This window comes from Akebia trifoliata, chromosome 6 (genome assembly GCF_017979445.1).
Source record: "Akebia trifoliata isolate Shusen 1 chromosome 6, ASM1797944v1, whole genome shotgun sequence".
NCBI classification, from domain to species: domain Eukaryota; kingdom Viridiplantae; phylum Streptophyta; class Magnoliopsida; order Ranunculales; family Lardizabalaceae; genus Akebia; species Akebia trifoliata.
The window spans coordinates 27,237,372-27,250,980 of NC_141380.1; the positions used below are offsets into that span (position 1 = coordinate 27,237,372).

Here is a 13,609-nt window from a genome sequence, read left to right on the forward strand (position 1 = left end):
GACATGACCATATTATTCTCTATTTTCCATGCTTTGAATTTAGGGTTTTCTTTAGCTAGAGAGGTAGCTATTCCGGTGAGGTAGTCATTTTTGCCTCTGCCACATCTGAACATCATTACGGGTTGAGACCATTGAAGGAAATTTTACCCGTTCAGTTTATGAATGGTAATGGGAAGATGAGAGTTGTCACTTGCTCCAAGGCTGTATGAGATTGGAATTTTGGAGGGTTGTTTTCCGATAGCCATTCTGGTGGCTAGGCTGTATTTTGGCATGAAAAAGTGTTTTTTTTTTCCAGTATTTACAGCTCTGATACCATCTTGAATTATAGAGAGGAAAAACTCTATCTTGTTATTCTACAATGGAGGTACACGACTATATATATAGCAAAGATATGGCAACATGTTTGCCACAAAATCTGCTATAACTGGCAAAGAAAATATCCCTTAAATCAAGGGAGAAAACAAGAAAGGAAAACTAGAGAGATAATAGGAAATAGATTTCCTTATCTCTTTATTCAAACCATAGGCTAATAAAGGAAAAAATGCAGGAAATAAAATAGGGAAACTAAATCCCTAAAGACTACGAAATAAATCTGGAGTTCAACACTTACATTTTAATACTAAAATTGGACTCAACATGGGGATAATTTAATGCTTCTTCGTTCCACTCATTTGTTCAGTCAGTAAGTACGTCCCTTTTGGGACCTTCTTAACCATAGCAGACTCACACTCTCCATGCACATAAGAATATAGCACATACGAATATGATGGATAGATACTACGCTTGCTAACCCTTTCAAATGAATAGTACTCAACTGGTGATCCGTCCGGATGAACCGTAGGAACTGGAAGATGATAGCTTCATCTACAGAACAGGCGCTTTCACCTCTTCTCCCTAGGTCGAGCCCAACTTCCATTTACCGCATCCGCATCCAGACATTCGAATTGATAACATTCTCCAGGTGCCCCCTATCTTGCTTGATCCGTGGCTGGAAACATAAGATTGATCCTTCATAGCGCTATCGTCCCTCCGCATGACTGGCCGCGTATAAAGTATGTTTACGTTTCTCCACGACCAGGCGTACAGTACAATAGGTTGAAGCTGATGAAGAAAGGGACAAAGGCTCTTTCTTTCTATCGAAAGGGTGCATAAGAATTCTCTATAAACACGTCTTTCGTCGCACCCATTCCTTCGTCTGGGTGGACCACCACGGACCTTATCTATCTTATGTGAGCGGATTCGGCAGGGCAGTAGCTCCCTTCTTATTCATATCTCCTTGATCCGAATCGGACCAATAAAGTCTTTGTAGCTGCGGATTCGCTATGGTCAAGCTGCGAGAACCACTTTTGCAATGTCGGGTGTCCCAAGCAATAATGCTATTGTAGAGGAGAGATGAAAGCACTCAAAGCAGGAATTGGCTCATCACATTCCAGAAAATATAGCCCATTCCGTTCATGTACCGAACCAATCATCTTTTTCATCCTGAGGTCTTGAAAAACACAAGGATTGGGGAAAATGTTACAAAACAATTTAGTGATTTTGTTAGCCAACTTACATATAGAAGATTAAAAAGAAAGTTAGGAGCAAATAAACCAGGAGTGAGTGTCATGGAATTTGTAGGATGAAGATCACCAGTGCCAAGGATAGGGTGAGAAGAACCATCAAGTAAAACAATATGAGATTTAGATGAATGAAAATTAGAAAAGATGGAAGAGGTACTAGACATTTGAACACAAGCACCAAAGTCAACAACCTAGGAAGATGATGGGGATCGAGCAACTACACAAGCAGAATTACCTATATTGACCATAGTTGTTGTAGGAGTATATGAAGAAGGTAGGCCTGATAACTTTGAAGGATCTGACTAAGTTGAGCTGTAAAATTGTTTTGAGACTTAGAATCAGTAATCGATGGTCTGGAAGCAGATGGTTAGCAAAGTGGAAGATGTATCAGCAGATGCATTATGGCATAGTCATGACGTCCCCATTTGTCCCAACAATAATCCTCGCTATGCCCTGTTTTACCAGAATAATTGCATTTCCAATTAGACTTATCAATACCACGACTAGAGATAGTACCACAACCATGAACCCCACGGGTTCTACCACAACCACCACCGCAAGAACCGCTACATCCATTACGAGGAGTCCCACGAATACCATCACTAGGGACTAATGTAGATGACTCATTAAGAGAAGAAGGAATTGGGTGCGTAAGTGAGGCCCTCTGAAGTCGAGAATATGCATTCGCTACAGTAGGAAATCATTCACCAGTCAGAATTCGATCCTTAAAGATATTGTACTCTAATTTAAGACTTGACAACATCAATGCAACTTGAAATTCTTCCCGTTGACATCGCTGAACTTCCAAATCAATGCTTAGGGGTTGATAGAGCAATAGTTCTTCCCACATACCTTTCAGATTACTGTAATGTCTATTCAAAGGTTTATCACCCTGTTTGGTAGTGAACATGCACTCAAACACTCTAGTCACATAACTTTCTTGAGAGTACATCTCTGCTAGAGAGCTCCAAATCTTTTTTACAGTATTAAGGAATTGGATATTGGAAGCCAGAGATAGTTCCATGCTTAACCAAAGCCTGGTCATAACTAATGAATTTTCACTCCATCGATCTTCATAGTTGTTTGAATCCTCAGAAAGAGGATCTTCAACAAGGTATTTCGCTTTTTTCTTGACTCGTAAGAACACCTTTATAGCGTGGGACCAAGAATGATAATTAGTTATGTTCAATTTTACCGAAGTAATTTCCTTGATCGAATCATCACTTGAAAAGCTACGTTTATCCATTAGAACAACCACGAAGAGGAACAAATACACAATGAGGGAGGCAACAACCGGTGTAAAAAACTCTACCAATTTTGAGTAAATTAAAAACCCAATTTCGGCCTAGAGAAACCGACTGAAACACCACCCACTGCAATTAAACCTTCGAAAAGGTTTGAAAAACAGCACCATGCAACCCTCAAAATTCATTCACAACCAACCTTATCACACAACCACGCCCTTGATACACATCTAGGGTTTATCTTGCAGCACCACAACGAACCAAAGTTCGTTTCACTAAAAAACCTTGCAGAAATAAGGGTTTAAAACCCCCAAAAAATAGGAGAGGAAAAAAAATCATTGTTCTGATATTAAATAAAGAATCAAAACAGTTTAGATCAAATAGAAGAGGAGAAGAAAAGAAATAGAGGAGAGAGAGAGAGAGAGACGAACACAATGATGACAGTAGGGTTCGGCTCCTCTAATATATTAACAAGTACTAATCAGAAAAATTTGTGGGGGCCCACCCCATTAACCCATTACATACGCAAAACACGAAAGGGGGCCCATAGGGCTGCTGCATGTAATAGAAACTGCCCTAGGGGTTTTCACACAAATAATTCTACAGAATTCTAATAGAGAGTAATCATGTTGTTATCTTTTGAGGACTCCTTGTCCTCTTATTAATAAAATTTAACTAACAAAAAAAAATTAAAAAAATCTTGTGGAGTAGAAAAAGTCTCCATATATTTTCAATCATACCAAGTTTTGGTTCAACATTTCCGGATTATCTAAGATGAATATTACAATTATTTTTATATTACATGACGTTTGTTCTATGAAATATACTAAGCTGGTGTCAGATATAAGCATTTGTTCTATCTAGTCTCTCTAAGTCGCATCATATAGGTTTTATGTTGTTTCCTTATTGTTGGCGTATTTTTTAAATGGTCCAAACAACTTTGTGAGGGAGCTCTGGGTACATTTCTTATTTTTGTTCCATACTTGGTGCTTTCCTTATATCCTTGTTTCAATGTTGGCATATTAAGGCATTCTCGCAAAGAAAGCAGTGGAATGTTGTACCGTGAGGGAAGGGTAAAAAGACCCCCCATCGGGGAGTGAAATAAAACATGAAACTGTAAGCTCCCAAGCAGTGAGATAGGAACTTCTGTACCAGAAACAATGGTATCTCCAATTATAGCCCCTCTGGGATGTAAAATATATCTCTTCTCACCATCCCCATAGTGTATGAGACAAATGTATGCATTTCGATTAGGGTCATATTCTATGGTTACGATTCTACCAGATATGTCTTTTTCATTCCGTCAATTCATCCCTGGAGTTGAATACCTCATTCAAGAATATTTTTTTTATCCAATCTGTAGGAATCAATAGAAAAGGAAAATTTGGCTTTAGTACCCTCTAAGGATATAAAATAGAGGCAGCTTCTTATTATGGATTCAAGGAAGAAGGCTTATGACTCCCTTTTGACGCTTTCAAGTCGAGTGTAGTGAAGGGTCAATGTAATTGAACTCGAGCTCCATGCGGAACGGCTTTCCTTATCGCCATAATGACTGCACTAACATAACAACTCGAACAACTGGCAACAAGATAATCTCCTCTTAGCTTTCTTCTTGCTGAGTAAAAGGTCACTATACTTTAACTATAAAGGATTTCATTATATTTGAAATTTTTTTTGTTGTGTGTTGGGATGTTTAATAAAATAGATGAATCTTTGAAGCAAAAAAAGCACCTTCTTCACGAAGTGATTCCTAGGTTTTTGTTATAAAAACTTTTTTAAGCAGTTGAAGGGTTAAATGATCTGGTTTGAGATTTCATAAGAATGGACTTAGTGAAGTCCCTCATTTCTTATATTGGGAAACGAAATGATTCGGCAAGGTCAAGATTGAGCCCTGACACATGTTCTTGAATAGAAATGAGGAGTGTCTATCTTTGATAATTGTCATCATCTAATTGTTCTCGTTTGGGTTCATTTAAAGCTTTGAAATATAACAATGTTATCTGATTATTTGCTTCGTGGTATCAATGGGGTTCATGTTTTAGTGGGGGCAAAAGGGTTGCTTTGGAGTGTTTTATTTATTTGCTTTTTTGTCAGTGTATTTGGAAGGAACGAAATTCTAGAGTTTTTGAATGAAAGTCCATGTCTGTGCAAACCTCTTTTGTGTCTATTTTGAACCTTGTGTTTTTTTGGTGCAAGGTCTTTAAAGAGTTTAGAGGTGTATTTTTGAGGATTTTTAAACGTCACTTGCTATTTGCTTAGATTTGTGGTATGATTCTCCTTGTATTCTCATTCTATTGGTCATCTCGATCTCATTCTAATAAAAAAATTTAATTATTAAAAAAAAGAATCAATTAAAAGAGATCTACTTCCAATTAGGAATTCTTTTGGTCCTTTAGGGATAGTCCCTAACCTTGTGATTTTTTACTTATTTTACCATTCCATAACTCAATCATATCTTGGTAAATAAATACTTGCTACTTGGACAATCTGGAACCAACTTTCGAATTACTAAATTATTATTTAATGGATGAAACTGTGAAAAATGTGTAATCCTCAGTTATTTTTTTGGATTTCATTTTTGGGTGGTATTTGATGTGTAAGGCTAGAGATTAAGTTCTGTCCGTGTTGTTTCTATATTAGGCAGGTCTTCCTGGCCTCTTGGTTTCTTTCTCTCTAATAAATTTTTATCTTTAAAAAAATAGTAATAATAATAGTTCTTACCTACCTGTTTCTGTCTCATTGTAATGTGCTGGAATTTTCTATTTGTTTTTCTTTTTCCTCATGATTAGAGAGCTTTGGCTGCTTTGTTTCCGCCCTCCCAATCTATACAAATCAATTGTTTATGTTATTGCAGTATTATAAGCCTTCAGGTATTCTTGTTTTGTGCATAGAATGTTTCCTCCTTCCTTTAATTTAAAAAATGAACCCCAACAACAACTAATGCAGTAGTCTTGAATTGTGCATATAATGTTTCTTCTGTCCTTTTGGAAACAATGTTCTTTTGCTGATGAAAGTAGTAGTTAGTAATTCTTATTTCTGTCTCGTCTCTCTTAAGCATCTATAGATTCTACAGCTCAAACAAACCATGCAAACGCGGGTGACTGGCAAGAAGAGGTTTATCAAAGGGTGATTTCTTACTTCTTTTCTATTTCACTTTAACTTGTTTGTATGTATAGTCATTGTTTTTTTCTGATTTAGGTTTATCAAAAGGTGATTTCTCACTTCTTTTATATTTCACTTTAACTTGTTTGTATGTATATAGTCATTGTTTCTTTCTTATTTAGGTTGCAATTTTATAACTCATAACCCAGGGTCATTGAATATTCCATGCCCCACATCCTGATAATTCAACTTGGCCCACTGAAAATTAAGGATGTATACACTTAAAATCAACGCAATTGATGATATGTAGCCATTGGATTTGTGCATTTTTATCATGAACCAGGACCATATGTAATACACATTGATTTCAAGCCCTTGACAGAAATACTCAAATCCAACAGTCCTTAATACATCTCAAAACCTTTTGTCCAAAGGTCTAGAAGACAAATAGGAAATGCATAATATGTATAGGGTTGGGTTCCGTAGACACATAAAGCTACAACGTTTTTGTCTTATATGGTTAAAAAGATTCGGAATAGGCTGATTTTTTGTGAGGATGATCTCTATGGTGAGGGGATCATCCTTGCAAAAAATCATCTCGTTCCAAACCTTCTAACCCCATCAAAAGTGATTTACAAAAATTGGACGGTCTAAAAATTTTCAACTTGTAAACATGGGGCTAGAAGTTTCATAATAGGCTGATTTTTGGCAAGGATGATCTCCTCACCACAGAGATCATCCTCACAAACAATCAGCCCATTCCAAACATTTTTGCCCATATAAGACAAAACACGTTGTAGCTTTATGTGTATACGGATCCTAATCCATATATATATATATATATATATATTTTGATAAGACAAATTTTATAGATATTTTCTACAAGGTAAAATTAATTTTAAATAATAATATGATATGATGCATGTATTTTGTTACATAAAAATGGATTGTGTCCCTTTTGAATAATGAAAAATGGGTCGATTCAAGAGCGGTCCATGTGACCCTTGTTGAGTGGGGGAGCAAGTATAGCTAGCTTGTATATCTTCTGCCAGCCCAGACTCCATTGCTATTAACTATAGGGAACATGTGTTTGTGAACATGCTTTCTGAAGATTGATATAAAAGAGAATAACTATTCAGAGTGTAACACCTTAATATATGTAGGTTCTTACATTAGAAAAAATTTCTGTTTTATTTTACAGATTAAATCTATGAAGGAAATGTATTTACCTGATCTGACTGAAATGCACCAAAAGATCACTCTCAAGTGCCAACAGGTACTATTTATTTAATTTTCAAATCTTTTATAGTTTATTTTATTGGCTTAATTCTATAAGCTTTCATTGTTTGGCAGACCGACTCTCTTCCACAGCCATCAAAAGAACAAATTGAGAAGCTCCAAATGATGAAGATCATGTTGGAGCGCATTATATCATTCTTACGAGTGCCCAAGAATAATATTCCACCTGGTTTCAGAGAGAAGCTCGGTCACTATGAGAAGCAGATTGTCACTTTTCTAAATACTCATAGGCCCAGAAAGATTATTCCTTCACAGCTTCAAGGACAACAGCAACAACTTCAGCCATCTGGTGGCCACCTGCTCCCCATGCAACAGCAGCAGTCGCAACCACAATCTCAAATTTCGCTGACTCAGCACGACAACCAGATGAACCCACAGATGCAACCAATGAACGTGCAAAATTCTGTAGCAACAAACATGCAGTCCACTGCTGCGACAAGCATGCAACATGGTTCCATGCCTCCTTTATCAACCCATTTAGGGGTTCCAAGTACTCAATCTAATATGATGAGTTCAATGCAGCCTAGTTCGACGTTGGAATCAGGCCAAGCACCACAAAGTTCATTGCAACAAAATACTGCGACTGCACCCCAACAGGCAAACATTACATTGCCACAACGCGGTGTGACTGGTTTACAGTCTAACATGAATCCTACTCAATTAAATTCTAATATACTCCAACAACATCAGCATTTGAAGCAACAACAGGAGCAACAACTGTTACAATCACACCAGATGAAACAACATTTTCATCAGCGTCAGATGCATCAACAGAAGCAACAACTGCTTCAGCCTCAACAACAGCAATCTCAGCCGCAGTTCCAGCAGCAATTACACCAACCACAAAATCAGCAACAATCGTCACAGTTGCAGGCACACCAAATGCCTCAACTTCATCAAATGAACGAAGACATGAAGATGAGACAAGGCATTAGTTTTAAACCTGGAATGACTCAGCAGCATCAGTCAGTGGGACCACGCTCCACGTATCTAAAACCGGGTGCTCAATTTCCTATTTCTTCCCCCCAACTTATTCAAGCTGCATCCCCTCAACTTTCTCAGCATTCTTCCCCACAGATTGACCAACAAAGTCTGCTACAATCTCTCTCAAAAGCTGGAACACCTTTACAATCTGCAAACTCACCCTTTGTTGTTCCTTCTCCTTCGACTCCCTTGGCTCCATCCCCAATACCCGGGGATCCTGAGAAACAGGCTTCAGGTATTTCCTCACTCTCAAATGCAAATGTTGGGCAGACACAGACAACTGTTGCAGCACTAGGTCAAGCCCAATCCCTTGCCATTGGCACACCTGGGATATCAGCTTCGCCCCTACTTGCAGAGTTCACTACATTTGGTAGTCAGGTTACTGCATCGACAATCATTTCTGGCAGAACAAATGTTGCCAAAGAGCCTCTAGATCGGTTGGTTAAAGTGGTTAGTTAACTTCAATCCTCATTGTTTGGTGAATTTGGCGATATTTAATGCATGGCACACCTAAGAACACTGTTGGGATTTTTTTAGAGGTGCTATTGGCACCCTAACTTATACTTATTACACCCCACTAAAAAATAAAGAAAATAAGTGAATGGTTGATAATAAGGAAAAGTTGGGGTGCCAATAAAAGCTCTCTTCTTTTTTTTCCCTAGATTTTTAATTTTTGGGTTTAGGATTTTATATGAACCAAATCATAATTGTAAACAATTATTGAAATTGTTTGAACGACTGTTATAATGTTCTGGAATGTTGAAATTATAATTTGAGCCAAACCTTTGTAATGCTTGAAGAGTGTTTTAATCCTTAATTGGGTGTGGTAAATAATTTTAGAAATTGGGGTGTAATAAGTAATAGTTGGGGTGCCAATATCAGCTCTCTATTTTTGGGTAGTTAAATTGGCTATTCAAAAATTGAAGTTCCATTTTTTTTTGTCAGGTAAAGTCAATGCCATCTGAAGCATTAAGTAGTGCTGCTAATGACGTTGGGTCAGTTGTAAGTATGATGGATCGGATAGCAGGATCAGCACCTGGTAATGGATCTAGAGCTGCTGTTGGTGAGGATTTGGTGGCCATGACAAAGTGTCGTATGCAAGCAAGGAACTTCATTGCGCAAGATGGAAGTTCTGCAACGAAGAAAATGAGACGTGAAACAAGTGCAATGCCCTTGAATGCTGTGTCATCAGCTGGCAGTGTAAATGATAGTTTCAAGCAGTTAAGTGGTCTCGAGACATCGGACTTGGAGTCAACTGCAACATCTAAGATCAAGAGGCCCAGAGCTGAGGTAATGCCTTCTGTTTTCTTTTGTACAGGAATGAAACACCTCTATAAAGACAATGAGGTTATGAATTTAGAGTAAATATTTGATAAAAAAATAAAAGAAATATAATATCACATGAATGCAATACTTCATATTTTCTTCATTTCAGTGTTTTACATATTAAGTTGTGTGTTGTTAACGCAACATTATTAATTTTATTTCCACTCTCGGACTCTCAATACTTGCACGTATGTGTAGCAAAATGTTGTTGATATTTAATTTCACACTTGAAATGGTTGTTTATTGTATTTTGATGACTTAATGAGTGTGTTTAATGCCTATTGTATCATTTCCTATATGGTCAACGAAAATTTCTTTAATATTTATGTCATTTCCGTCATTTTCAAAAATTGTATTAATTTCCACACTGATTGAAATATTTCCATTTCCTGACTAATCGAAATAGACACCGAAATTGAAATTTAATACCTTGGACATTTTTTAGAATATATATTATTTTTTGAGTGTGTTCATTACTTGGTCTTATTGTGAGACCTGTAATACAATTACAATTTAGGCCCAATCCATTCCTATGATTTAGGTCAAGACCATACACCCCGATATAAGTTCATTCTTGACCACTACATGGGGACTTGACCCATTTTTCAGTATTTCGATGTATATCCTCGAGGAAAGAAGACTCTGCTCCCTATTTTTGTTTCTTTCATTCTTTTCTTACTTTGTATGTTGGAAAAGAATGAGAAAACACAATTGTGGGCTGAGATCACCCAGGTTCAAGCTTACATTAAGTCCAAGTTATGAAGCCAAGTTGAGATTCACACATGCATTCAAGAACCCACAGGTCTTGATCTGGAGCTAAGTTCTGAAGAACCAATACCTAAGGCCTATAATGAAGGCTTATATTAGATAATCTCGGTCTCGTCCCCATGTTCTCAAAATTTAGCATGATACTAATAATTTAAATTATGGTCTTGATTATTATGGAGGATTTAGTAGACGTCGGTTTTCATACCATGTAAGATATAAATCTTCCATACAGGTCAATATTTGATTGTTTTGGGCTGTTATCAAAGACTGAGTTGGTTAGATTTACACAGGGGGCTCCCCCATCTCATCATGTAGCCAAGAAGGAAAAAAGAACATTATTTTTGGTCGTCACTATGTGGTGAATGCCATTTTTGGCTTCTGGGTGACTAGTCCTCGGTCAAAGAAGTCTGAAAAATAAGAATAATTTTCTACTTTGTACAGTTGTATCTGTGGGTTGAAGACCCTCTACAGAGTTTGTGTATATTTTGTGGACTTCATAGGTTTGGTGGGAGTGGGTTTCTTATATCTCTTTGGTGTAGTGGTGGTTCATGATGGGTTTGTCTGGAAAAATTATTTGAATAGCATTTGATAATCTTTTAATCAAATAGTTACGAACAATAATAATTTCATGCTTTAAAAGTGGTTGCTAGGTTCATTACTGTGCACTGACCTTCTTAAATGTGAAAAACATTCAAGGATATTCCTAGTTTAGGGCTTTCCTTCAACAAATATGGAACCCGCCATATTGGCTTAAATTCAAAAATGACATTTTTTTTAATAGCTTCTAGCCTTGTACATTAATTGGGTAATAACGGTAATTTCTATTGCAGGCCAACCATGCTCTGCTGGAAGAAATCCGAGAGATAAACCAGCGGCTGATAGACACTGTGGTGGATATCAGTGACGAGGATGTTGATCCAATTGCGGCTGCAGCTGCAGCTGAAGGTGGTGAAGGAACCATTGTTAAGTGCTCCTTTAATGCTGTAGCTCTCAGTCCAAACTTGAAGTCACAGTATGCTTCAGCCCAAATGGTGAGTCTCTTTTAAAATCCTATAGCTTTGATATGATCATGGCATATCCATTTGTTTGAATATTTATTTCTTATTTTGTGTTTATGGATGTGCAGTCACCAATTCTGCCCCTGCGATTGCTCATTCCCACAAATTATCCAAATTGTTCCCCTATATTCTTAGACAAGTTTCCCGTGGAACTGAGGTGAGAGAATGAAGCATTCTGGTATTATTTTTTGATGAATCATTTTGGTATTATTTTTTCCTTCTAGAAATTGTAAGATTCACTTGAAGCATATGTACTTGCACCTCTTGTATCTCAAGATGTGTGCCATTTTTAATTTTTTTTGATAAGCAAAGAATTTTATCAATAGAAGGAAAAAAGGGTGGTGATCGAGGTGACCAACCCAAAAACATAGAAGACATGAGAAACCTCCTAAGAAACAAAATTACTAGACTTCCAAATGGCAAACCCTATCCCATCTAAGAAGAAAGTCTTCGAAGAAGACCCCTCTGAACACCTTAGAGGTTTTTCCTTAAAAATATAGAAAACTGAAACAGTGAGATCCTGGATAGTAAGCTCGACCCCTTCGAAGATACGCCCGATATCCACTATACTGATGGAGATATATGGGGAGGACATTTTTTTTTTTTTTTTGTTCTTTTTACTGCAAGGATGTGACCATTGAAGAAATCCATATATTCTGACATGAAATTTGGGCGTTTCCATTTCTGTGACAGCAAGGAGTATGAAGATTTGTCAGTGAAGGCAAGGTCGAAGTTCAGTATCTCTCTTCGTGGTCTTTCACAGCCAATGTCACTTAAGGAGATAGTAAAGACGTGGGATGTTTGTGCTCGTGCGGTTATTGCTGATTATGCACAGCAGAGTGGAGGGGGGAGCTTCAGCTCGAGGTATGGAACTTGGGAGAGCTGTGTCAGTGCCGCTTGATTGTTTTGTGGTCATACATCGAATTAGCAATACAGGAATTCAGTACTGCTATTGACATGGTTTTGAGCTTGAAGAGTAAGGAAGCATGATCAGAAATAATTTAAATCTGTGTGTTATAATTTGTGTTTTAGTTGAAAACTGTTTAAAAACTTAAAAGGGGTAAAATGGTTTCATGGCACTACTGTTGTGCAAATAAACATTTTGCCCGAACTACGTATTATTTGCATCTTCTCTGCATAGTTGTGTATCTGGGATTGTTGTTCTTTGTACCTTTTATCTAATATTGTATGTAGTTGTACTAGCTATGTTATTTTATGCTTGTTTACGTATTTAATTTGTTCCTTTCTGGCCTCTGTACTTATAAAGAACCTTTGTAGTATGTTTGGGTATCTGGAAAGAAAGGAATAAGATCTTCGAAGGGTATTTTGGGTTTCTTGATTTTTCTGTGCTTTTCAATGAGTTTAAGAAGTAGTGTTTGAGGATTTTCTGTTTAAATAGTATGTGTTTAGAATTGGGTTGGATATAGGCCATTCAATGTTCAAGATCATTGGTTTAGGCCCTTTAATGTATTTTAGAGTAATAAGTTATTATTAGTACGGGTCGTATGGATTCAGGAATTGACCATCTTGAATAAGATCATTCTCTTTATCTTTTTCAATTTTTATTCCTGTTTTACAATCTGATTTAAGTGATGTTCATTGTTGCCGTTGTTTCGATATATTTTTGTTAGACAGGCCTACGTTACCCAATTCGTTGCCACGAACCTGTTCTAAGCGAACCAGTTCGTACTAGGTTCGTTCTTCGTAAAATCAAGCAAACCACGAATCCACCCTTCCTCCTTGACACGACACGGCACGTGGTAGGTAGCCCCTTATGTTTGACATGCACTAGACTTCTTCAAAGTAAATATTTGAGTTGAGATGCATCTTTATGTTTTTCGAACTGATGACATGCTCCTTGACATTCGTCTTTTCTTATAGACTTTGAAAATGACATTAATGCCTTCATCATCATCGTTTGTCAATGTCTTATCCAAGAGGTTGAAAGATGAGTGGTTTGGGGGAAGAAAAATCAAGGTTGATAGTGTCTATAAGAGAAGACCTACGAGTCTTATGTAATCACTTTGAAAACAAATATTAACTGAAAAATGAAAAAGGCCACGTGTCATAAAAGAGGGGGGGGGGGGGGGGTTACTCCCTAATTAAGTGAAGCGGACCAGCCACTTCAAAGTTTGCTTGATTTAGTTTCTTTTTTAAGTGTTTTTGTTATTACATGTTGCCAACTTAGCGATGTTTAAACTAAATCACTTCAATCCATTCTGACATTTTAAAACTCTTTTAAACTCGTGGAAAGATAATTTGGATA

The 13,609-nt window shown here is 37.1% G+C and overlaps 1 protein-coding gene across 8 annotated transcripts in view; it reads left to right on the top strand.

The window, feature by feature from the left end:
• The window catches only part of NRB4 (mediator of RNA polymerase II transcription subunit 15a-like protein), a 37,898-nt gene extending 25,313 nt beyond the window's left edge, over positions 1-12,585 (top strand). For 6 of the 8 annotated variants that reach the window (XM_086446291.1, XM_086446290.1, XM_086446292.1 and 3 more), the window contains 7 exons: positions 5,862-5,932; positions 7,110-7,184; positions 7,262-8,641; positions 9,137-9,481; positions 11,116-11,316; positions 11,412-11,500; positions 12,037-12,585. In XM_086446291.1, the coding sequence (XP_086302417.1) occupies positions 5,862-5,932; positions 7,110-7,184; positions 7,262-8,641; positions 9,137-9,481; positions 11,116-11,316; positions 11,412-11,500; positions 12,037-12,244 (2,369 nt within the window). In that variant the 3' untranslated portion in view covers positions 12,245-12,585. The remainder of the gene's footprint in view (positions 1-5,861; positions 5,933-7,109; positions 7,185-7,261; positions 8,642-9,136; positions 9,482-11,115; positions 11,317-11,411; positions 11,501-12,036) is intronic. The other 2 variants (XM_086446293.1, XM_086446294.1) reach the window with 2 other exon arrangements.
• The last annotated feature ends 1,024 nt before the right edge of the window (positions 12,586-13,609 follow it).